Source organism: Amblyomma mixtum, chromosome 2 (genome assembly GCF_055824585.1).
Source record: "Amblyomma mixtum isolate Tamu chromosome 2, ASM5582458v1, whole genome shotgun sequence".
NCBI classification, from domain to species: Eukaryota; Metazoa; Arthropoda; class Arachnida; order Ixodida; family Ixodidae; genus Amblyomma; species Amblyomma mixtum.
The window spans coordinates 64,451,446-64,475,389 of NC_143013.1; the positions used below are offsets into that span (position 1 = coordinate 64,451,446).

At 47.0% G+C, this 23,944-nt stretch overlaps 2 protein-coding genes across 2 annotated transcripts; one reads left to right on the forward strand and one right to left on the reverse strand.

Moving 5' to 3' along the window:
• Window positions 1–1,583: 1,583 nt before the first annotated feature.
• On the reverse strand, window positions 1,584–3,583 carry LOC149359562 (uncharacterized). The gene is made up of 2 exons (XM_089571738.1): window positions 3,524–3,583; window positions 1,584–3,424 (listed from the first exon to the last, which is right to left on the reverse strand). The coding sequence occupies exons 1-2, from the start codon at window positions 3,561–3,563 to the stop codon at window positions 2,295–2,297; spliced, it is 1,170 nt and encodes a 389-aa protein (XP_089427864.1). The 5' UTR covers window positions 3,564–3,583; the 3' UTR covers window positions 1,584–2,294.
• A 10,131-nt stretch (window positions 3,584–13,714) lies between these two features.
• Window positions 13,715–19,943, forward strand: LOC149359563 (cytochrome P450 3A4-like). Its single transcript, XM_089569076.1, has 4 exons — window positions 13,715–13,894; window positions 15,362–15,551; window positions 16,997–17,208; window positions 18,969–19,943. The coding sequence occupies exons 1-4, from the start codon at window positions 13,715–13,717 to the stop codon at window positions 19,914–19,916; spliced, it is 1,530 nt and encodes a 509-aa protein (XP_089425202.1). The 3' UTR covers window positions 19,917–19,943.
• Window positions 19,944–23,944: the final 4,001 nt, after the last annotated feature.

Genomic DNA, 23,944 nt, shown 5'->3' on the forward strand with positions numbered 1-23,944 from the left:
GGCACACAAGACCATTCTATGCCAGCGTACAGAGGTGGAGTTGTGCCCCATGAGCCAAACCATAGGCCAGAACTTTTGGAGCGATTCATTTGAGCACCAGAAACGATGCCGAATTGATCTATTGTGGACAACACATTATCAATGCTGGGCTTGTCAACGCAGAAAAATGCAAGGTCGTCAGCATATGCCAGCAATTTGACTTCATTACCCAAAATAGGGAACCCATGGATATTACTGTTACGCAAAACACTCAAACAAAGCGGTTCCAGGTAAAGAGCAAAAAGCAGAGGAGACATCGGACAGCCTTGCTTCACAGAAGAGCGGATTGGCACAGGGTTCGAGAGCTGGCCATTAATGATCAATCGTGTTGAACAGTTGCTGTAGCAAAGCTGCACCCCTTTAAGTACAGTAGAACCCACGTTTGCTCGCTCTAGAAGTGAAAACAGAAATGAATGGCGAACGCGGTCAAATGCTTTCGCAAGGTCAATCTGAAGGAGGGCAAGCTGCTCATGACAGCTGGAGGAATATTCAAGTATTGTCCGCGCAATGTGCACATTACTTTGAATGGAGCGGCCTCTCAAACCGCAAGTCTGGTGAGATCCAATGAGTACCGACATTGCAAATTGCAGGCGATTTGACAAGACTTTAGCAAAAATTTTGTAATCCACATTTGCCAATGTAATGGGCCGATAACCTTCTACGGAGCGCAGTTTTCCTTCATCAGTAGTTTTCGGAATTAGGACTGTGTGGCTTTTTGTAAAAGACTGAGGAAGGGCTCCTATATCCAGCCCCACTGTGAAGACCCGCAGCAGGACAGGAGTGAGAATAGATTTAAAAGCCTTGTAAAATTCGCTTGAAATGCCGTCAGGACCAGGCGTTTTTGAGACAGGTAACTGATCAATTGCATGTTCCACCTCTTCCTGCGTGAAAGAGCCGCTAATAACAGAACAATCATCTTCTGATAAAGGGCTCACTAAGGTGCTGAAATACGCCAAAATTTCCGAATTATGCACATCAGGTGAAGCACTAAACAAGTCTGTGTAATAATCTACAAATACGGTCATCACCTCATTTGTACTGGACACTAGTCTGCCATTGGACATCATCCCCGAAATAAACTTCGCAGTCGCATGACGGCGCTCATCAAGCAAAGCCTGTCGTGTCGGGTGCTCACATTGCAGATCACGCTTGGTACGAGATCGAACACGGGCACCCCGGTAACGTTCTGCATCAAATCGTTGTAACTCACTTTTGATACTAGCTAATTCATCCGTATATAAACCAGGTGCTTCGCATTCCATTTCATACAGATTGTACAAATTTTTCCTGAGTGTCTGCTCCTGATGTTTCCTGTGAAAGGACCGCACGGAACCAATTTCTATAGCTGTAGCACGCACGTCTTGCTTAAACATTTCCCAAGCGGCGAACAACGGCATCTTGCTCGAGAGACAGGATTCCAGTTGCGAGCGGACACGAATTACAAACTCTTCATCATTAATTACTGAAGAGTTCAGCTTCCAAAGCGCCCATTTCGGCCTAAATTTTGAACAAACACTGCCTCCGAGGCGAGCAGCCACCATGCAGTGATCAGAGAACGAAACTGGTACAGTCTCACAGACCAATCCTCTGGAGACAAGTGAAAAAGATGCATAAATTCGATCTAGGCGAGCGTGAGAATGGCCCTGAATGCGTGTGAATAAGCGGAAACCAGGACATGAACTTCCGGTATCAATGAGCCCTGCATCTTCCGTAACAACAGACAAAAATTCACCGCTCCTGTCCCTGGGTGTATCAGGACCGGCACGATCAGCTGGGTCGCACACACAATTAAAGTCACCCATTAGCACAACATGCCGGTCACAGTCCAGTAAGCTGGCAATGCATTCAAAAAGAGTAATGCGCTGTGGCACAGTATTAAATGCATAGACATTCATTAGTCGCCATGGCTTTCCATAGAGAAGAAAATCGCAGCATATCAACCGGCCCTCATTATCGACATTATAGGTCAAGCCCGAACAGGGGAGTGTCTTGCGCAGAAACAACCAGCAACCCGCCGACAAGCCCACAGCATGCGTTACGAGAACATTATATTCTGATAAAAAGGGCTGCAGGGCCACCTCAGTATCCTCCTCACTTTCAATTTTCGTCTCCTGGACGGCGATAACATCAAGGTGCCTGCTGCAGAAAAGTCGGCGGAGTTGCACCTGCCTCTGGCGAGACCTAAGGCCACGTACATTCAGTGTTGCGAATACTAACTCTGCGGAATCAGCCATGATGACTGTAACTAATTATGCCTACAGTTCCCTGTTCTTGTCGGTAGACGGCGATGCCGCCTGAGAACCACCGCCAGGCCTCCTGGACCGCGAACGTCGGCACTGCTCCTTGTGCCTCGACGCGCGACGCCGACGGCGATGAGTGCTGCGCACCGGGTCCTCATCGCCACTCGTTTCGGAAGCGCAGGACGCACGGCGCTTCTGAAGCGGCTCGTCTGCGGAACCAGGTTCAGCGTCCGCTGGAAGAAGGCCCTTATCCGGAAGCTGCTGGCCAGCATTGACAGGAGGAAGCGAAGTGTCCGCTGTGGTATCCGTAGTGGCCTCAAGGACGGCCACTGGTTCTTCACCAGCAGCAGAATCCGGCGCCTCACACCGAGGCGGCGCTGCATGGTCATCCGCCGGCTCTTTACACTCCGCGGCAGCACTTTGGGGAACAACCGGTGCACTGACACTCAAAGGCTCAGCTACAACGGCGGCTGGCAAATCCCCAGTCGCGTCAAGTACTTCTGTAGCGTCCATGATGTGCTCCTGTAGAGCGTCGTCAGGGGGCCGCACACGATGCCGCAGCTTGTCAGCATACGTCACGACGCACTCCTCCGCTGTGTGGCCGAAACGCCGGCAGTCGTCACACCGCGGCGTACGACAGTGCCGACGAATGTGGCCAACACGGTTGCAACGTAAACACAGAGGTGGTCTGCCCGGAATTAGAACAAGGCTCTGAACGCCGCACACAGTCAGCTGATGCGGAACATCACTAACCCCGACTCCATCAGCAAGAGACAGGACGACATCACGGCTTAGAGTTCTCATCTGCTCCATGTCTGAGACTTTCCAATTTTCCGCTGAGATAGATGTCACCTTCCCGTACGCCTGAAGTGCCTCACGGATGAAGCAATCTTCCAAGCGCTCGGGAAGCCACAAAAGCTTCAGCTTCACCTCCTTCGGTTCCGGGTCAACAACAACGCAGCGGCGGCTCTTCACCAAGAGATCGCCGCACGACACGAGCTTTTCTTTTGATTGCGCAGATTTGCAAGTCACCATCCAGACGTGAGACATCTGGAATTGTCCGATGGAGCTAATTTCTTTGAGGTCTATGACGTTCCGCAGCGAGTCTCTGAAATCCTGTGCCCTGTACGGGCGTCCGGCAAGATCTGCATGCAGGAAAACGGAGTCGGTCACAAGCTTACCGGTTGGGAGTCGGGGCAGAACGATACGGTAGTCATTACTGCCAGCAAAAGCCTGAGCAGTACCTCGGCCAGAGGCCGATTGAACCTTTTGTGCGGAGAACATCGAGGAACGCGTCCGCTTCGAACAACGTCTTCTTCTTTCTCCACTGCGCCATAGCGGCGATGTTCTGAATATTCATTCAGAACGACGGCTTGACACTGCGCCATAGCGGCGATGTCAAGCCGTCGTTCTGAATGAATATTTATAACCAGCCTTAATGTGGCTGCTACCTGCCGGTGGGCGGCGCTGTTATCGCTGGCTGTACCGGCTGCATTTGGCGAACACGCGTCCGGGTCAAGGAGACATTTCGCGGTATCTTGAAATGACTGTTGCTGTCAGACATGGAAAGCTTCGCGCAAGCGGCATCGTGTTAATGACTAACAAGAATACTAACACCGGTTATGTAAATCTGCGAAGGGCAGCATTCCTAAAATCTAGTTATAAAATAGCTGATCTGAGCGCAATGACTATAATGAGATCATTACGCTAAGAGCTAAATGGGATTAGCACCATCATATATCACTAACCCTTTCAACACGATTCACTTTTAAACTGTGAAGTGTCGCCCGGGCAGTGAGATGGGCGGCTAAGTTTGCTTCCAGGGGTTCTTCATTTACTCACAGATGAAATTTTATAAGAGACGCAGCCCGAAATTGACATGAAAAAAAACACGTGACCTAGCTTCTAAAATACAAAACATAAAATTTTATAAATTCACAATGTAAAACAGAAGATTAGAGCTTGAAATCTTCAGAGAAGCAGAAAAAGACAGGAGAAAAATAGTGGGTAGCGAAGATAGAAAATATCAGAAAAAAGAAGCTGTGACAGACAGCACCACACAAAACAGAAGAACGGCTCCAGGGAATTGATAGCAACTTCACGTCATATACATGTACGATGAATACAAAGCAGACCTAATACTGTTACAATTGAACAATAAGAAAAACTAACAACAGTCACGCACCGAGAAAGAGAGCATGGATTTGATCTTTAAATGGCACTCTTTACCTTTCAACAACACCGCCTTCTGTACTATTCCCGCAGTGAATATCAGCATTACTTGATGAATATTTCTACAGCGATATTACTAATTACGGTAAGTTATTTGTACCCGAAATTACGTTACCCGAAATTACGTTACCCGTGTACCCGAAATTATTACGTTTCATTGAGAGGCAACGGCGGAATGTCGTAAGGTACTGTTATGAACATAATGACGGTAAAGGTCTAATCTTCTGATGCGTAGCAAATTCTTGCTTTCGAAGTGTTTCCTGTGCGCGCACCGAGTATGGTTAAGACTGCCATAGAAAATAAATGGCGTCCGTTTTTGACAAGAAACAGCAAAAAAAATACAAGCGTCCTTAGGGGGATCTACAGATGTATTCAGTGTTACGGTGCAGTCTTACGGTACGTAAGTTCCTGGCAATAGGTTCCTGGCAGTCCTCATTCCCCTTCTGACACAAAGGTGCCGCGGTTAAGCGATGCGCCACTGCCCTACGATGGCTGGTGCTCCCAGCGGTGGGTCTTTGCTTTCCCGAACTGCCAATCATTGATTTGACTGCCACCTGTCACGGTGGGCAGTTCGCTTACTATGCGGTGGCCAGGTTGTGATCACGCTGCAAGGCCACAGGACCTAGGTGGCCCAAATGCCTCCTAGGTTGCTCTGTGGGCACCACCTGCCAGAGCCATGCGCGTGATTTCTCGCTCACAACGCCGACAACGCCGACACCGGATTTCCTGGAGAACGTGGCCTTTAACGCTATCGCGTTAAAAGTATCTCTGTCTCTCTGAAAAACTTTATTGCTCATGCTTTAAATGTCCGCAGAAGCCGCGGGGACAAGTGAACGCCGTTCTTTACGCGCGTAATTTAAACGGGAGGAGATGGTTTGGTTTATGGGGTTTAACGTCCCAAAGCGACTCAGGCTATGAGAGACGCCGCAGTGGATGACTCCGGAAATTTCGACCACCTGGGGTTCTTTAACGTGCACTGACATCGCACAGCCCACGGGCCTCTAGAATTTTTCCTCCAAGGAAATTCAACCGTCGTGGCCGGGATTGAACCCGCGTCTTTCGGGTCAGCAGCCGAGCAGCCGAGCACCGTAACCACTGAGCCACCGCGGCGGCAAACGGGAGGAGAGGAACGATGCAGCTTATGATAGTGACTGCCGGGTCCAAAACGTAACACGCGCATGCAGTTTCTAGGCCTCATCAGCCAGCACATGTACAATGACGGACGCGTTGAAATGACAGAACTAGCGACGGCCAGAACTATGGAAGGCTCCTTGCAGCCACGAGTACGCGAATCAACGAGATAAACAGCAGCAAAAGACGCCGCCGGCATCACATCTCGAATGGAGTGACCTTGCGGCGTAAGACATGCTAAACAACGGGGCGGATGCAAATTGCAATAATGCAATAAAAAAAAAGAAATTGATAGGAGGAGGCGCTGATCAGCCACTCGTTGGTGACAGCAAGGCCACGTCCCTGGCTAGCGAGCCCCTATATATTGTTGCAGGCGTACGCAAACACCTCCTGGTGTTTACTTCATTATGGGAGTATGCTAACGTAGCTACAACGAAGCACCAACAGCTATTTGCAGCCACTCGGTTATTTTAGGTTGGCTTGTACATGACGGCGCTTTTATGTTCATCGTTGTTTTCATTTTCATCCTCGGCTTCTCTTTGCTCTTTTGTCGGACGACCCCATTGACCATAATGATAAAAAAAAAACTCTTTTTTTGCTTGTAAGTTTTTTCGTCTTTTATGCTGTAGAAGTGTAGAAATAATTTACTCTCTATTCGCTTCACCTTAGCTCCTGTACGTCTGTATGCGTCCGTTATCGCGAGCGGCCATTTTGAAGAAACCAAATGTTTTCAGAGCTCTGAGACTGGAAGATTTATGGAAGGGACTGCAACAAAAGTGCACACAGTGTGCACAAAATGCTTAGGATTTTCGCGGTTCATTAAATATTCAGTTAACCGATAAGTGATAAACTGAGAAGTTATTAATATCGTATAGACTGTGAAGTGCTGCGAGCATTGCTGGAAGCAACGCTTGCAGTTTGTCTTTAGCTCTCTTACCTGGTGGATACGCGTTTCTAAAATGTCAGCCATAAAAAAATTATCCCCCGCTTCCCCACGCCGATGCTGTGAACTTTGCTCTGCTCGGACATTACGGAAACCGGTTGTTTCCTAACGATTCATATCTCCTCTAGACTGAACTATTATGCGATGAGCAAGATACGACCGCGGGCCCTATACCACCGACAGGACAGAAGAACGGTGTCAACGATCCACGAAGGACACCCGTAAACACTGAACTGTGGTGTTTAGGGCTTAGTCGGAGTGGACGACCTTGAAACCAAGCAGTACACCAGAGCTGCTGCGGGTTCTTTATGTAAATCCTCTCTCTCCTCGCTTTCACTCAAGGCCATCGAGGGCAAAAGTAACAACCCCCTTCCTCTCGCCCCCCCCCCCCCCCTTTACAAATCACGGCCCGTGGCATTCTGCATCGGGACACGTCTTGACAAAATACTTCTGATGTCGAGGCCGGCGCAGTGGGCCGTTTCGACACAAGAAGTGCTTTGTCAAGTGGCGCCCCTACTCAGAGTGGCACGGGTCGGAACTTGGAGTGGCCGGGGGGTCTGTTATTTTTGCCACCGATGGCACCATGGGAGAGACGCCTGCTCTCATGGTTGCGTCCCTCCCAGATAGCATTGTTTCGAAAGTCCTCAGGAAAGTCACACTGTTCGCGGCACTGTCAAGAAATGAACGCTGCACGGAACAATCAACCGGTAAGCTTTGTTGCAACGATGTCTAGTGTGCGAGCGAACTTGGCACGGATCGCATGTCAGCTCGCCGCTCCACAGAGGAAAGGGGAGAAAGCATCGCTTTTCAGGGGTGGAGCAGACCTTCACGTGCACGGCACTGGTTACGGTCAGTTGATTCAAGCACAGCACTAACTCAACATGATTTTTAATAGGGGGTGGGGGGGGGGGGTATATTTTTAGTAGTCTAGTTTAGTTGAGTTTGAATAGAACTTTCAATAGTCATCGATGGCTGCTGCAGGTGGCGTTGTAAATGTTGCATTTTTTGAATTTTTCCTGATAGGTATTCAAACTGAAAGCCTCTTTCAGTTTATGAAATAGGTCGCGATGAATGGTTAGCTTTTAATGCTGATTGATTGATTGATTTATGGGGTTTAACGTCCCAAAGCGACTAAGGCTATGAGAGACGCCGTAGTGGAGGGCTCCGGAAATTTCGACCACCTGGGGTTCTTTAACGTGCACTGACATCGCACAGTACACGGGCCTCGAATTTCTCCTCCAAAGAAATTCAGCCGCCGCGGCCGGGATCGAACCCGCGTCTTTCGTGCCAGCAGCCGAGCACCATAGCCACTGAGCCACCGCGGCGGCAGCTTTTAATGCATTAAGTGCTGAATTAAAAATATACCTTGTGGGGCTAGTTGGTTCATACTCAGATTTCTTTTATGCGCACAGAAAGACGACACAATAAGACAAGGGCGCTCCGTCCTGTCTACCTTGTCTTATTGTGTCGTCTTTCTGTGCGCATAAAAGAAATCTGAGCTGAATTAAAATATTTTCGTTAGATTCAGTGCGCAATCAGATATGTTTTACGTGCAGCGGTAAATGCGAAAAATGCAAGTTAGTTATTCTGATTGCACATATTGCAAAACGCAAGCAAATACAATGCATGTTAATGAATTTTCGCCTAGCCATTTGATGTGCGCTGACGCCTTCTTACGAGCTTTCCTTAGCCTACACAGAACGTATCCTGTGAAATGTGTACTAACACGCCCTCAAATCCATATTCAAGGGGTACCATCAACAGAGTTATGCAAAATTGAAGTAATACATTGTTTAATGGGTGTGTACTGCTTATTCACGAGAAAATCTCGACGCTGGAATATCCACCGCACGCCTCATGATGTGAAGTCTGAACATAGCAGTACTGCAATAAGCAGTTGGGGCTACCTTACGATGTGAGCGCTATTTAAGGAGTATGTGATTTCAAATATACAAAAATTAACAAGGCGAAGCAGCTGGATCGCAGAAAATATGCTGTGAAAGAAGAACCAATGGACCCATGACCAATATGTACGCCGGGTAGAGCAGCTCCAGCATGACGAGATTGATAGATTGCGCGCAGCGCACCGCCAACGTAAAAATGAAGCTGCTTGTCCAACATGCTTACTTTGATGAATCTGATGACAGGGCTACTGAGATGTACAAAAACATCTTTTTTTTTTAAATTTCGGAAACACATACGGCATCGTATTGTCTGTGGCTGCGAAATCTCACTGGCACCAGCCACCACACTGTGATAATGAGGAACTTAAGCAGCAATTTTATCTATTTAATGAGCGCAAGATTAGGAATAAGTAATATCCGCCGCGGCTGAGAGTTTCTTCCTGAAATCATAGTTTTTGTATTTTCACTGCATTATATTTAGGGAATTTTTAATGTCTTAACGGACTGAAGGAAACCGGTTACATACATTGCATGTTTCATTTCAAATATGAAGGCGCATGTGGACGGGTCGTGGTGGTCGACAGTTTGTAACAAAGCACTGGAAAAATGTAGAGCGACACTCTCAGAGTGTACCTGGTGATTTTTTGAACCTTTTCAGATACACAGATTTATATTTTAAATACTTTGAGAGATAGGTCGGTTGACTGCACTGTGTCGCCACCTGGCGACAACTGACGCACCAATGCTTTGCGCATGTTGAAGTAGAATAATGATGCAGGCACTGACAAGGGTGGGGCGCTGACGAGCGAAAATCTGCATCCGCATGTCTAAGCAATGCATGGTGGTCAGGCGCAGATGTGTTGACCACGGTGACCCGGCCCCGAAATGGAATTCGGTGCCGCGATTTTCTTCCTACGTCGAACTTCTTAGTCTGAGGAATTTTAGAGTGTGTTCGTTTAAGCACCCGGTTTTGTGTCTTCCGCTGCCGGTAAAACCTGGGTTCAATTAATTCTTGCACTCCGAACAAATTTTTGAAAAATGAGGGAAACCAAATTTCTACCCAAAATGCACCTTCTGTAGAGGACGCAGTTTTCCACTGCACGAGCCTGAAGGCAGTGCATTAAATATATCTGATAAATGGTGCATACTCCCGACAGGAGTTCTTAGTTACCTGGTGAATTGAAACCTTTCTTAACGCTTAATATTCATGACGCGGCATGATTTGTGGATGAGCTCCAAAACCACGTCTAAGAAGCGAGGTGAAAAACAAGGATAGTGACCAGACGCTTTATTAGCTGCACTGTATAAAGCGCTATCCAGGCTGTCAACGTCCCGCTCCAGGACGCATGTTGAATGCGATGTTGTGCATGTTTGTGCATGTTGTGTATGTGTGCTGTGTTCTTGAATGCATGTTTGCGCAATGTAGAAGAGCAGCCGCGGAAGTGCTGCGATGGAGTATGCAAGCGAGAAAATAATTGTAAAAAATAAAAAATAAAAAACAATTATCTAATGACTTAACAGTCGTTTAGTTCACCTTTCGTTTTTGCGCTTCTTTGTAAAAATGAACAGCGGGAACCGGTGCATGTCATGTGCTGCAGGAAAACAAGCGCTCACAGTAGATTGACTTTTACTGCAGAAAATAACCGGAAAAAGCCTCGATTATGAAACTTGTTGCTAAAAAGCCCCAATTTCTACCCCAACTGGAGATCAAAAGATATCACCCGATTTTTTTCCACCCGAATTCTGGAACAAAATAAAATACGAAAGCGAATGACTGTATGTATATATTCAGTGTGTTATATCTCGTACATATTATTTACAGCGCATTCTGCGCAGCCTGTGGATAACGGGCATAGTTCAATGCGTGTTAATTAACGTCACGCTGCTTGTTTAGTTTTGCTATTGAAACAATCTAGGGTACTTCAAATACTTAAATGTCTTCCTCTCGGATCGCGCACCTACTCTAGGAACTGGAGAGATCCGGTCACACATGAAAACCATGCCCAACAAAGGCACACCACTGGGCTCCCCAGCCTCTCCAATGCTATTCAACATAGCAATTCTATCCATAAGCAGAAAGCTCTCGACTCAGGAAGATATCGGTTTACCCTTCTGTGCGGATGATATCACGTTGTGCGAAACGGCGGGATCCTTGGCGCAGAATAAAGAAGCTTTGTAAGCAGAGCTGGTTGAGTAATTTGCCGGAGAGAGCGGCCTTCAATGCTGCCCGGAGAATACCAAACTTATCAGGCTATGCAAGGAAAATTACAAGTCCTAGGAGAAATGGAACTCTACCTGCGAGGCGAGAGAACTCAACAAAGAGAAAATATCAGAGTTTCGGGGCTGTGGTTACAAAGCAGGTTGAAGCAGACTATACCATCAAGACTCTCAAAACCACAGTCAACCAAATTTAAATAATTATTAGGAGAGTAACCATGCATAAGAAAGGAATGAGGCAGTAAGACACCCTCCGCCCAGTCCAAGCCCTAATCGTGAGCAAGATTACCTACTTGCTCACCTCTCAAGAGATTGGAAACGTTGATACAAACGCCACTGACACCATCATAAATGGAGCCTATAAAGCGACCCTAAACCTCCGATTAACAACATCAACGGGACGACTTTGGACACTTTGGGTGCACAATACCTTCGAGGAGCTCAGGGAAGCAGTTCTGGAGAATAAAAAGCAACGCCTAACAACAACGCAGGCGGGTAGGGAAATCCTGTCGAGACTGGGGCTATGGCAGGCTCTAGTGATAGCAAGTCCCAAATCCCGAAGGCCCCAAGAGAGAAGATCCAATTAAACCACGTACCCATACACGTACACCACAACCGGCTTAAAGGTAGGAGGAAAGCCACAGTCCAAGCTGTGGCAAAAAACAAAACAAAACAAAACAAAACTATTTATAGCCCGAAAGCGGCCTACATGAACATTGGGGCATATGCCGAGGCAGGCAAGTTCCCAACAGCTGCGATTCCCAAACAGAAGAGGCCAGTAATCAGGGCTTCGATCTATGCCACGGGTCCTGCGGAAGTGGAATCACTGGCCATGGCTGTCACCGTCAAGACTAATCACAAACAGATGAAGTCATCGCACATAGTGAGTGACTACTTTGCTGGAAAACCTCACGGAAGGGCGAGGACACTATTAAGCTCACCTTCCCGCTAACACAGAAAAACATGGACACCTGGACACGAAGGCTTAGACGGAAACGAGGCAGCAAGTAGTCTAGCCCGAGCTCTCACAAACAGGGCAAATCCCTATCCCTGCCCCGCCACCTCCTAAGATACCTTAGGCTAGAACGAAGACATTTCTGGGCCCGGCACAAAAAACTATCCTCCTGAGATGCCATTTTCTGGAGGAGGTACGAACTAACGCATTTCCTAATCATCAGATTTTCAACAAGATTAGCCCCACAAAATACCCAGGTTACTGCTCCTGTGGAGTAAACCCCACGCTCTATTACACCTCTTGAAAATGCCAGGCCAAACCAGACCAAACGTTAAATGCGTTATACCTGACAAACGGGCAGGAGGAGGGGCACTGCCCAGCGACAACCTGGACCAGCAAGCCTGGATCACCCAGCAGGACCGCAAGTCATCTGCCGCCAGCGGAGCCCTCGATTAGGGGCACTGACCACCTAGCTCCTGCAAATTGTTTTGGACAAACGTTTTAAAATGATAGCGCTAAGGCCTCCGTTTTGCAGAAAATACGGCGTCGTCATCGTCAGCGTTATGAGCGAAAAATCCCAGGAGATGCAACCTAGGTGGGCCACATTGGTCACGTGATCTTACGGCGCCATCACACCTGTCCACCGGATTGTGATAAAACTGACCTTCTTGGAAGGCAGCGGTTAGAGTGATGACTGGTCGCGAGAGGTTGCTCGGGAAGGGCAACCTTGGTCGCAAAAGCTTCATCGGTGCCAGCACCTACCATCGCAGGGCAGTGGCGCATCCCTTAACAGTGTTGGGTCGTGCTGGTGCCTCTTCTCGGCCTCGCAACCCCTTCCTTAACGACGGCCACGGCAGCGTCGTTTCACCACAACTTCTCGGATCACTAACCTTGACCTGTATAGCGTGGCTTATAGTGCTTCAAGACTATTAATGACATACCTAATATGGATTGGCCAATATCTTTCATCGGAACGAAACCCAAACAGATGATGGAGACGAACGAGGAACACACACTCACTACACTCGCCTCAGCAATTTGGATTTGGTTACTGTTGGAGAGTGCGAATTGGTCGCTACCGACACCACACAATGCGAGAAAGATGGCGTCACAACTCCGTAATAAATCGGCCGTGTTGCATTTTCTGTCTCAGATGCTATGTAAAAGCCTCTAGTCACAACTTTTGCTGCTGCCCAAGCGTGACTCGTTGCAAAACTACAGATGTATTAGAATTTCTTGTTGCACTGCTGTAATTGTGGCGCCAAAATTTTACTTACATTATTTGAAGACGGCTAGATAAATATCTTCCAATTAACGTTGCATAAGGCCTTTCGGATCATGTTTGTTTTACTTTGCAGAAAAAGGCACACGTTCAACGCTGCTAAATTTCTTACTATTTAACTACGTAAGGCCTAAGGGAAGTTTCATTTTGCCCAGTAGTATCGTTCACACGGCCTGCGCTCTCTTTAAGGAAGCACTTAGTACTAAGCATGCGCGGAAAGCTAAATGGGAAAAATAGATTACTGCCAGCAACGCTTAACCTGTAACATCACGCACAAAAGCGAAACGACTTTAAACGTCGAATCAGAGCGGAGGGTTGCACCTTGATGAACAACTCTTGAGGGAATAAAAGAGAGCGAAAAAAGTTGAAAGACTATGGAGACTGTGAAGAGTGGAATGTCTGGACATCTGAACCATTCAGAAATCTGTGACGAGGTCTAAAACGCGATTGATGCTTCGTGTTAAGCATATAAACTTGTTTATTGAAGTTGTTTCGTTTAAATACATTGAAAAGAAAAAGAGGACACACTTCTGGACCCGATCCAAGTGCCTGAAATAACATTTTGTGAGGCCTGGCTTTTCCGCGTTACCTCTGACTAGAAAGCACCTCATCACATCGGTTCTCCCCCACCTTTCCTGTGTTACAATTCTTGTCTTCTTTCGCTGTTTGGAATTTTAAGGCAGATTGCGATGGGGTTGTTTATGTTCGCGTGGCTTGCTAATTTTTTGCTTGGAATATTTCAGGATACATGCGGATGAGTGGGTACTCGCCATGAAGACTGATGCGTGGGGCGTGTCGACAGCCCTACTGTGTATTGTGGTGTCCCTGTGCATTGTGTGGATGCTCCGAAGAAAGCACCAGCAGCGGCTGCTGAAAAGATACGGAATACCGGGTCCAGAACCCAGTCTTTTCTTGGGAAACTGGAAAGAACTGAAAGAAGACCGCCTCCAGGTAATGACTCTTTTATCTTTTTTTTTGTACGAAAAAAACAGCACTCAAAACAAAATGAGATGGGGAGCAAAGATAATTTCAGCAGACAATAACGTGTGTCTCCATCCACGTCCGCCAACCTTAACCTGGTTTAATTCGAAGTCCCTTTTATGACTGCATGGAAAGCAGGGGGAGAATAACTCATGTGAGGCTTAACGTCCAGAAGCGACACATGGACTGTGAAGAACGCCGTAGTATCGCGCTCCAGATTTATTTGGGCCAGCTGGGCTCTTTAACGTGCGCTGACATCTTACAGCACGCTGGTGTTATTGCTTTTTGCCTCCATCAAAATGCAGTTACTACAACCGGGATTCATTCCTGCTACCTTAGGGTCAGCACCCGAACGCCAGAGCCATTGAGCCACCAAGTCGGGTCAAGGAGCAGAAAAACCAAAGATGGTTAGCCCTGTACGCAGATGGCAAGTAGAATGATTCAATTGCGACCAGGGAAATCATAGCAAAACAACACGTTCATGCTAGTCTGATTATCTGATTACTCCGAGAACTTTTTGCGGCGTCATCTACTCTTTAAAATGACCGGGCAGTGGATGAAGGCTTCGTTTATTTTCTCTGTCACGTAACGCGTTATTTTTTCTGCACGCAACTTCACTATCACAAGTGCATATTTGCACCAAGATTACATTCTTCTTTTAGCTAGATTAATTGCTACACAAATCTGAACAAGTCACTCGGAAGTTTACCGATATTTAAAACAGTGCGGTGGTTTTCGACTTGGAGCCCGCAGGGCAAGGCAAGCAAAACGTTTGACCTGCTTTAACGTGCGTCGCACCACTTCGCATCACACCTTGCTATTTTCCACATTTTTGTGGCGAAAAATTACGCTGTGAACCAGTGCGGATACAAACAAAGCTATTCATATGCCGGAATCACACCGCCAACAAAGAAAAAAAGCACCCCTGCATCAAACATATTTTTTTTTTCCTTTTGCAAGACAACCTTTTGTGTTTTGCTGACAGCATGGTGTGCAATGCAGTGGAGTGCAGTAGAGTGTAGTCAAGTGGAATGAACTGAAATGCAATGCGATGCGCTATGGAGTGCGCACATGTGTATTTTACTCTGCCTACAGCATCCGTGACGCGCTCACTAGTGTTATTTTTTAGCAACAATACTCAAAATTCAACATTTTTATCCGGAACGGATTCTGTATCTTATTCCTTCTTTGCATTGAAATAAATAACGCTGCAGAACACACATAGGGCCTAGCACCGGTATTGTTTGTTGGATGGTTCTAAAGTCTGTTTTAAAACTGACACGTTATTGAAATTTTCTATTTTGCAACTGCGGGACTGCAGAGACTTGACTTTTCTAAAGGCACACGTTTTACAAGATTGGCTCAGAAATTTCTTGACTCTTCTGTTCAACATAAAGAAGAAATATTCAGTACATTTGCTCTTATCGTAATACGCAGGTCATGGACGAGTGGATCCGACAGTACGGCAATGTATTCGGCTTCTACGATGGCGAGATTCCAAAGGTCGTCATAAGTGACCTGGACACCATCAAGGAATGTTTTGTGAAAGAAGCACACGTCTTTCACGACCGAATTCCCTTTATGATTGACGTGGAGCCCCTCACAAGCAGCCTCCTCGCGCTGAAAGGTACCTGTGCAGAGATAGTTTTCAATTCAAGGCACTAAAAAGACAACTGCAGTAACCTGAAGCGTTATGGCGTGTTCTTATCAGAAAAAAATGGCCTTTAGTGTAGTTCTAAAGGTCGACCAAGCAAAGCACTGCTGTATTGTGAGTTCGACAACAGCCTCCAAACGAGGCCTCCAAACAGCCCCCAAAATTAACCTGATATATGCTCTTTCTGCTGAAGAAAATAATTATTCCTACAAGGCTCGACAGCGCGAATAACACGCATCAAGAAAAAGCCCAGCAGCACATTTCAAGTACATATTTTGAAAGCCTGCTGTACAGATTTATAATGATAACCGCGAGAGATCACTAAAGTAGTAAAAAAAAAGGCAGATCTGCTTACGAAAAGAATGTTCAGCTTAATGATCGCAGAGCAGCGTTGCGGAAGGTACTGAGGCTGCTCTAACTTTCCTATGGCGCATCACCTAAGCACTTGAAATGCATTACATGATGAACCTTCGTTGCGGCTGCGTATAAACGTGATGAAATATGAACAAATCTAAAAAAAAATGCAGTACATGAGCGTTAGGTACCTCAACTTTACGGAAGCGCCAAGCTGTTTCTCCCAACAGAATATAACGCCTGCATATCGGTTAGTCTGGTAGCGAAACATACTATGGCGCATAAATTGCCGTCTCGAATAGAAAGAGTAACACTGACTGCGTATCACGCTATGAAATGGAAAGCACCTGTGGACTCTCTAAAGTTATTCATTAATTATACTTTGCGATTTAAGCTGTTGTGTCACAGAATGTTTCCGCTTTTTTTGTCATGAAATTTCCTGTTTGGTAAAGAGAGGCCACGTGAACTTGTGAAGTTACCACAACTGACCAACCGGATTTTGAACAAACTGTCCACAGCTCCAAACTTCAGTGCAATTTCCACCCGTCGCCATGGTGTCAGGCTCATGACGCGAGCTCAGGAAGAGCAACCTTGGTCTCACAACATTGTAACACCTAAGAATTTGTGATGTCTTCCGTAGGGACCAGTTTGTCCACCGATGACGACCGGGTACCACGCCATTAACTTGCGTGTGAAAGCCAAGACTGCGCTTTTAGTTGGTGAATGTTCAAGCCCCTGACGGCGCAAGTACGCCGTCCTAATGGAAACCGAACGCTGCAATCTTGCTTGCACTTGGGGAAGCGTGACACTTGATGTCCATATGGAAATATCGTCTGCGTAGGCGGATATCGAAACAGTGTTCGGTAGTTTGAAAAGGCGGATAAGAACGAGATTAAACAAAGTTGGACTGAGCACCCCTCACTGAGGAACACCGCGATCAACATGACGACCAGGTGTTTTATCTGGCATGTAGATGCAGGGAACGCGGTGTCACACGCGCGCGCGGATGCACTTTTACACCGCACTGGAGATCGATTTCTACATGATTGTTTTCATTCCGGCAGGTGAGGAGTGGAAGAGAGTACGCACCGTGCTCAACCCGAGCTTCAGCAGCGCCAAAATGAAGCTGATGTGGCATGTGATGAGCGCCTGCGGCGACACAATGGTAGAGATCATCTCGCAACACACCTCCACCGGATGTGCAGTCGTTGATGTCACTAGGCTCTCCCAGGCACTTTCCATGGACGTCATCACCAAGTGCGCCCTGGCGTGGCAGGTGAGATTTCACTCTCACAAATAAATTTAAGAATAATGCAAACAGGAGAAAGTCTGGTTTTTCTCAAACCGGAGCAACCAGTATTTCGGCAAAAAGAAATTTACTTCTTCTGAAGTACGTATGGAAATAACTGCTTCGTCATGTTCAATGTTCATTATCGTATGTCCTTGACGCGGATGTGAAATTTTTTACAGAGTACTCCATGTCAGAATAGATAGTGCATACAGGTAGAAAAACCCAAATGCAGGAGAGCTGGTAAAAATATGCGTCCAAGCAACTTAGCGCGATGAACACGAGACAGAAGACGGGGAGGACAGACTCTAAAAAAAGACCAAAGATGAGTTGTTTGGCAACCCCCTAACTAATGAAGACGTAAAAAAAGCCGCTTAAATTTAAACTTATGCTGATATGCGGAAGCATACAGTGCATATAGTCAAGACGAGGAATGTAAAACATTTTCGGCTCCATCAAGAAATACGATATGAATATCGGATTGAATTAAAGACAGCTGATTAATGCGCGCATCCGTCTGATAATTAATTAAAAATACTTCTCATTAATAGAATGTTAGTTATTTCTTTACTTATTTTGAAATCTTTCATCGAATTTCGTTCTGTCTCTCAGCGCATAGGCCGGCTCTTGCCGCACCGGTAAAAAGCTCGATGTGCGTATTTACGGTGGAGTGAAAGAAAAAAATCCCGTATTTACATTGCGCGAACGCACACTTCTACACCAAATATAATAATATTTGTCAAGAGAAACTGTTTTTTTGCACGAAACGATATGACCGCTGTCCTGCGAAGGTAACCGAGGGAGTAAAAAACTAAAAATAGACGAGGCTTGTTTGTTTCAGTCGATAAACGCTGTAGATTATCGTGTTATCATAGACAGACATTATTTAAAGGAGTTATTATGCATACTGTACCTTTAATTGTAATGCCAACTACAATACTCCTCCAACAAAAAACCACCGGTGTGTGGCAAGAGCCCTTCTCCAACCGTGTGACATCGACATCCCTGGTGGGCTCACGTGCTGGGAAGAGGTCTTGCTTTGAAGGTTACGCCTCCGTCTGACTCTCACCAGCGGTAACCTAGTCGTGGCTAGCATAGTGTTGTGTCCCTTTCGGCGACTGCTGTCCCATCTTCCCCACTCCTCCGCGAGCCAGACACTAAGCACTTGCTTTGGACCTGCCCCTCTTTGCGCGCCACCCGGCAAAAACACCTGCTCCGGTGCGAACCGCCCCATGCCGACCGCCATTTTCTAGGCAGCACCACCTACCGTTACTGCACTAGCTTCGAGAGTCCAACGTGTATCCATATTTGTAGATATTACTTTATACGACCAGGCACACTGTCACAATAAAAGAAAAGACTAACAAGCTGTTCCCTGATTAGTACTTACGAATTCAGCTTTTTGGGAATAACAGGTAGAACCGTTGCCAAATATTAGAGAGTTTTTTAAGGGCCAAGTTGAGTAGCTGATTATGTTACACCAGCATACCAAATCTCTCGAATGCGACAGGAGATGTCATCACTACTCCGAAAAACGGGATTAGCATTCACACTACAAGAGCCTCACTGCAAGATTGAAACCAAACCCCATGGGCTTTTTATTTTTGCCGAACGTTGTACCGTATAATGAAGAATATTAAGTCGATGTGCTGCGCACAAATGGGCGCATATACTTACTACGAAATATCTGTTCTAAGAAACAGCGGAACCACTCCTTTGTTCTAATATATATGCTAATTTGACTGCAGGTTGATTGCCAACGGAATGCCGACGACCCCATCTTAAGACTCCTCCGGAGCATCTTCCTTGAAGTGGACCAAAACATGATGGCGTCCGCCCTGGCCCTCCCAGTCTTACGAAAAGTCTACGCTTGGATCTTTCCTTTTTTGAGCTACGGGAGACTTTTCACAATGATCGCGGACAACCTTCGAAAGGTCATCAATGCCCGCACTCAAGACAGCAAAGGGAGGCTGCGAAGCACTGCGGATATCATTCAGCTAATGCTAGATGCAAAAAGTGAAGCCGCCAGCCAGATGGGTGATAAAGCGGGGATCACGGAGCGACACTTAGTGGCGAACTGCTTTGTTTTCATGGCTGGGGGCTTCGAGACCACAGCCACGACACTCGCCTTTGTGCTTTACGAGATGGCCAGACACCCAGAAGAGCAGGAAAGGGTATTCGAAGAAGTTATGTCACAAATGTGTGAAAGCTCAGGGAAGCTGGACTACGACGACGTGCAGAAGCTCAAGCGATTAGACATGGTGATCAGCGAATGCCTGAGACTCTACCCTCCCATCGTCCTGTTCACATCAAGGGTTTGTTCAAAGGACACCATGTTAGGAGGTTACACTGTGCCGGCTGGTGCGCATGTCATCCTGCCAACATGGCATGTTCATAGGAGGTCGGACTTGTGGCCCGAGCCAGACCGATTCCTGCCGGAACGATTTGCGGTCGGCAGGGAACAGCGAGAACGACGGCACACGGCGGCGTACGTGCCATTCGGCCTTGGACCTCGCGAGTGCATTGGTCGGCGGTTCGCTCTTCTCGAGCTGAAGACTGTACTCGCAAAACTTGTCAGCCAGTACGTTTTCAGCGCGTGTGAGGAGACGGAAGACCCAATGAAGCTGACCGTTCCAACGGTGACTCTTAATCCCATGAGGAACATAATGCTACGAGTAGCCCGAAGGGAAGTCTAATGGGGCTTAGTCGCTCGCAGTCAGTGCGTTGGAAAAAAAAAATAGATACGCAGAAGTATCTTGAGGCCCTATTGCAGTGGCGAGAAAGGTTGATTATTGGTTACGCCTTCACAAAAGTCTCAATTACTCGTAAATGGCAAAATATTAGGTCATGAAACCTAATGCAGGGCAAAGACCTCCTGCTGCAGGGCGAATACCTCTCCCATGTCTCTCCAATTAACCCTGTCCTTCGCCAGTTGCGGCCACCGTATTCCCGCAAATTTGTTAATCTCATCCGTCCACCTAACTTTCTGCCGCCCCCTGCTACGCTTGCCTTCTCTTGGAATCCACTCCGTTACCTTTAAGGATCAGCGGTTATCTTGCCTTCGCATTACATACCCTGCCCAAGCCCACTTCTTCCTCTTGATTTCGACTACGATGTCATTAACCCGCGTTTGTTCTCTCACCCCCTCCTCCCATTTCCGATCTCTTAACGTTACACCTATCATGTTTCTTTCCATAGTTCGCTGCGTTGTCCTTAACTTAAGTTGAACACCCTTTGTGAGACTCCACGTTTTTGCCCCATAGGTGAGTACCGGTAAGATACAGCTGTAGTATACTTTTCTCTTGGTCCCGGCCGCGGCGGCTGAATTACGATGGAGACGAAATTCCAGAGTCCCGTGTACTGTGCGATTTCAGTGCACGTTAATGAAACCCAGGGGGCAGAAATTTCCGTGGTCCTTCACTACGGCGTCTCTCATAGCCTGAGTGGCTTTGGGACTTTAAAACCCATAAACCAAACTAAACCAAACTTTTCTCTTGAGGGATATTGGTAAACTGCCATTCATGATCTGAGAGAACCTGCCATTTGCGCTGCACTCCATTTGTATTCTAGTTATTTTCCTCTCATGATCCGGATCAGCTGCCACTATCTGCCCTAAATAGACATATTCTCTTACTACTTCCAGCACCTCGCTACCAACTGCGAAATGCGGTTCCCTTGCAAGGCTGTTGAACATTACTTTGGTTTTCTGCATGTTAATTTTTAGCCCCACCGCTCTGTTCTGCCTGTCTAACTCACTGATCATGCTTTGCAGTTCATGTCCTGAGTGACTTAGCAAGGCAATGTCATCACTGAATCGCAGATTACTTAAGGTATTCTCCATCAACTCTTATCCCCAAATGTTCCCATTTCAGGCCCTAGAATACCTCTTGTAAACAGGCCGTGAATAGCATAGGAGAGATCGTTTCTCTCTGCCTAACACCTTTCCTTATTGGAATTTTATTGCTGACTTTATGGAGAACTATGGTAGCTGTGCAATCGTTATAAATATCTTTCAATATTTTCACGTAACACTCTTCTACACACTGATTCCACAACGCCTGCATGACTGCTGAGGTTTATACTGAGTCGAATGCTTTCTCGTAATGAATGAACGCGATATATAGGGGCTGGTTATATTCTGCGCATTTCTCTATCACCTGATTTATAGCGTGAGTATGGTCTATTGTCGAGTATCCTTTAAGAAAGGCTGCCTGATCATTTGGTTGGCTGAAGTCTAAGATTGTCCTGACCCTATAAGCAATTACCTTAGGAAATACCTTGTAGGCAACATAAGCCTTAAAGTTAAAATCTCGTTTCCTTATGGACGCTATGCTCGGGCCAGCTAATTGCGCCTATCAGTCACCGCGCATGGGAATCGTGTCTACATGCCTTAACCGAATGGAATGCTGTCAATTATTCTGTGCCGAAACGAAATGAGTAGTTTTTTTAGACTGATATTTATTGCATAAGGGAATGACGGTTAATAAAAGATGGCTAAACGAATGAAAAAACGTTGCCGCATCTAATAAAATCGAGGAGTGAACGATGATGCAGTCCCGGCGTCCAAGCGACATATGACGAAGGATCGGTCGGCGAGAGACCCTCTTCCGTAGTTAGTGCGTGTAATAGAGGGTTTACAAAAGTAGGTCTGGCAACAGTGACAGGCACGCTGACCTCGCCTGACCCCGCGGTGGCGGCCATCTTTGGATCGCTTTGTCCGTCCGCTCCGTGTCCGTCCGTCAGTGCCCGCTGTTGTGTCCGTGCTTGTAACGTTGTCGCCAAGTGTACTGTGCGTGGAACGGATTTTCAATGTCAAGCGAAGTCCTTTCCTGGCCTAGGGACCTCTCTTTTGTCCCTGACGGTTTCTGCCAGCGACGGCTAGAGGCATATTTTGAGAGCCGAGGCGTGGTGTGATGCGTTATAGTGAAGTCTTTCCCCACATCTCTGCGTATTGCAATAATCCACTTCTTTCTCAAAGCCGGGTTGCTTGGGAAACCATGGAAGCAGACCTGCACAAATAATAAACAGGTTTTGTCAACAAGCACCACATTATAGCTGTGGATGCTATACTTTATAGCAATACTGGAAAATCTGATCACATGAACTCTTGCGCGAAGCAGGCATGGCGCGGTGATGGCTGATTTTCAAAATTCCTTATAATTTCAGCACAGTTCCCTTTTCCCGAGGCCGCCCATTTCAGCTCTTGCATATGAGGTTAAAGCTTGAAATGTCTACTAAAAGAGGAAATAAACAAGAAATCGTCATCTTTACAAAACCAACTAACTTTTCGGGTGGCTGTCAACTAAGAAACCATCATGGGATTCGAGAAAACCCCCTAGAGTGAAACGCAAGCTTCGTTATTTTGTGGATCGCGCTGGCAAGTATTCATAGGCACAGACTACAAACCTGAGCTGCGCGCTCTGGACGCGTACCGGCCTTCGCACGCGTCATCAGGCGATAACATCTTTTGAAACGGGCTGGATGTGAGCATGACGCTACACGTGTGATGCCTCATCTTTTCCTGCTTTACAGGACGCCGCGGCTTTGGCAGGCGCTTTTGTAGCGTGAAACAGGCAGCTTGGGCGCCCTAGGCAACCATTTTGCCATCTGCACAATGCACGGCCATTTCACACAATGGTTTGAAAACTAGCTTCGGTAATCATGCCCTTGTAATAAGTCAAATAGAGAATGGCGAATGCAATCCACGTACAAAAGGCTCCAACGGATCTATTCGAGCTTTAGCGTTCGTTACACATGTATTGCTCCTTCTCCAGTGTCATTTTCCATCTCAGCACAGTCTTTCGTGAAGTTCACAAGGCTCCATTGCACGCAAAACAACCTCGCTGTTTCAGGTGATCGCGATCGCGTTCTATGAGCTATCTCCCAGTCAGAGGTACATGCCGTAATGCCTGACATGCTGCAAGTGACACTTGTAAAGCCGATCAAGAATGCAAACGAACGGTCGTATACACACCTTGTTTCCGTGCGCGTCTACGACGCTGCGCTGGCTGCAGAAAGGCACGCAGCAACATGCTGGCATTCCGAATGGTGCTTGGTGCTAGCACCGACTGTTGTGATGCCAACAAATGACGCAATCACTTGCGGGAATTCCAATGAAGCTCGCTGTGCGTGCACGAGTTCCACGAGTGCTCACGTTGGCGCGTACTCTCCGGGTACAGTGAACTGTCCTCCGAGTACTCCGGGCGGCGCGGACGGACTGAACCAAACATGGCCGCCGTGCGCTGTTCATGTTTTTCTCACTAGATGACGCTATTGTAAAGGGTCTATTGTACAGCACTCACACCCATGGAGAATCTTCATCCGCCTTAGGGTACATCCGCCTTAGTGCACGGCTGTGGCATATGCCTTAGGTGCAAGCGGTAGATGCTAGTGAGCACGAACAATATTTTTGGCATCAAAATGTATCCTTGTGTGCTCGTTGGCTACAACTGCTCCTCGAAGCTTTGGGTGAGGGAGCGCGATGACATGTCGCTATTAGGTGTTGTTCAAGAGAACCGCGTCTGATTACCACCCAGTGCTACTGCTACCATGTGCGACAGACTGAAGAAAGAGCGCCTTGTGCTCAACTCCTTTCGTTCGCTTCAAAGCATGAAGAATACATCTTCAGACCTGGTCTATGCACTCAGACCCAGATTGGTAATATATAGCATACTGAAGCTAATTGCCGCACTGATGGGTGCGACTCGTGCGTGTGACATGCGTG

Bases quoted from the DNA above. Each gene is read 5' to 3' on its own strand.
- LOC149359562 (XM_089571738.1), bottom strand. From the start codon at position 3,563: ATGTTCTCCGCACAAAAGGTTCAATCGGCCTCTGGCCGAG. The intron at 3,425-3,523 runs GTACTGCTCAGG...TCCTGCATGCAG, and splicing joins TCAATCGGCCTCTGGCCGAG to ATCTTGCCGGACGCCCGTAC.
- LOC149359563 (XM_089569076.1), top strand. From the start codon at position 13,715: ATGAAGACTGATGCGTGGGGCGTGTCGACAGCCCTACTGTGTATTGTG. The intron at 13,895-15,361 runs GTAATGACTCTT...CGTAATACGCAG, and splicing joins TGAAAGAAGACCGCCTCCAG to GTCATGGACGAGTGGATCCG. The intron at 15,552-16,996 runs GTACCTGTGCAG...TCATTCCGGCAG, and splicing joins CAGCCTCCTCGCGCTGAAAG to GTGAGGAGTGGAAGAGAGTA.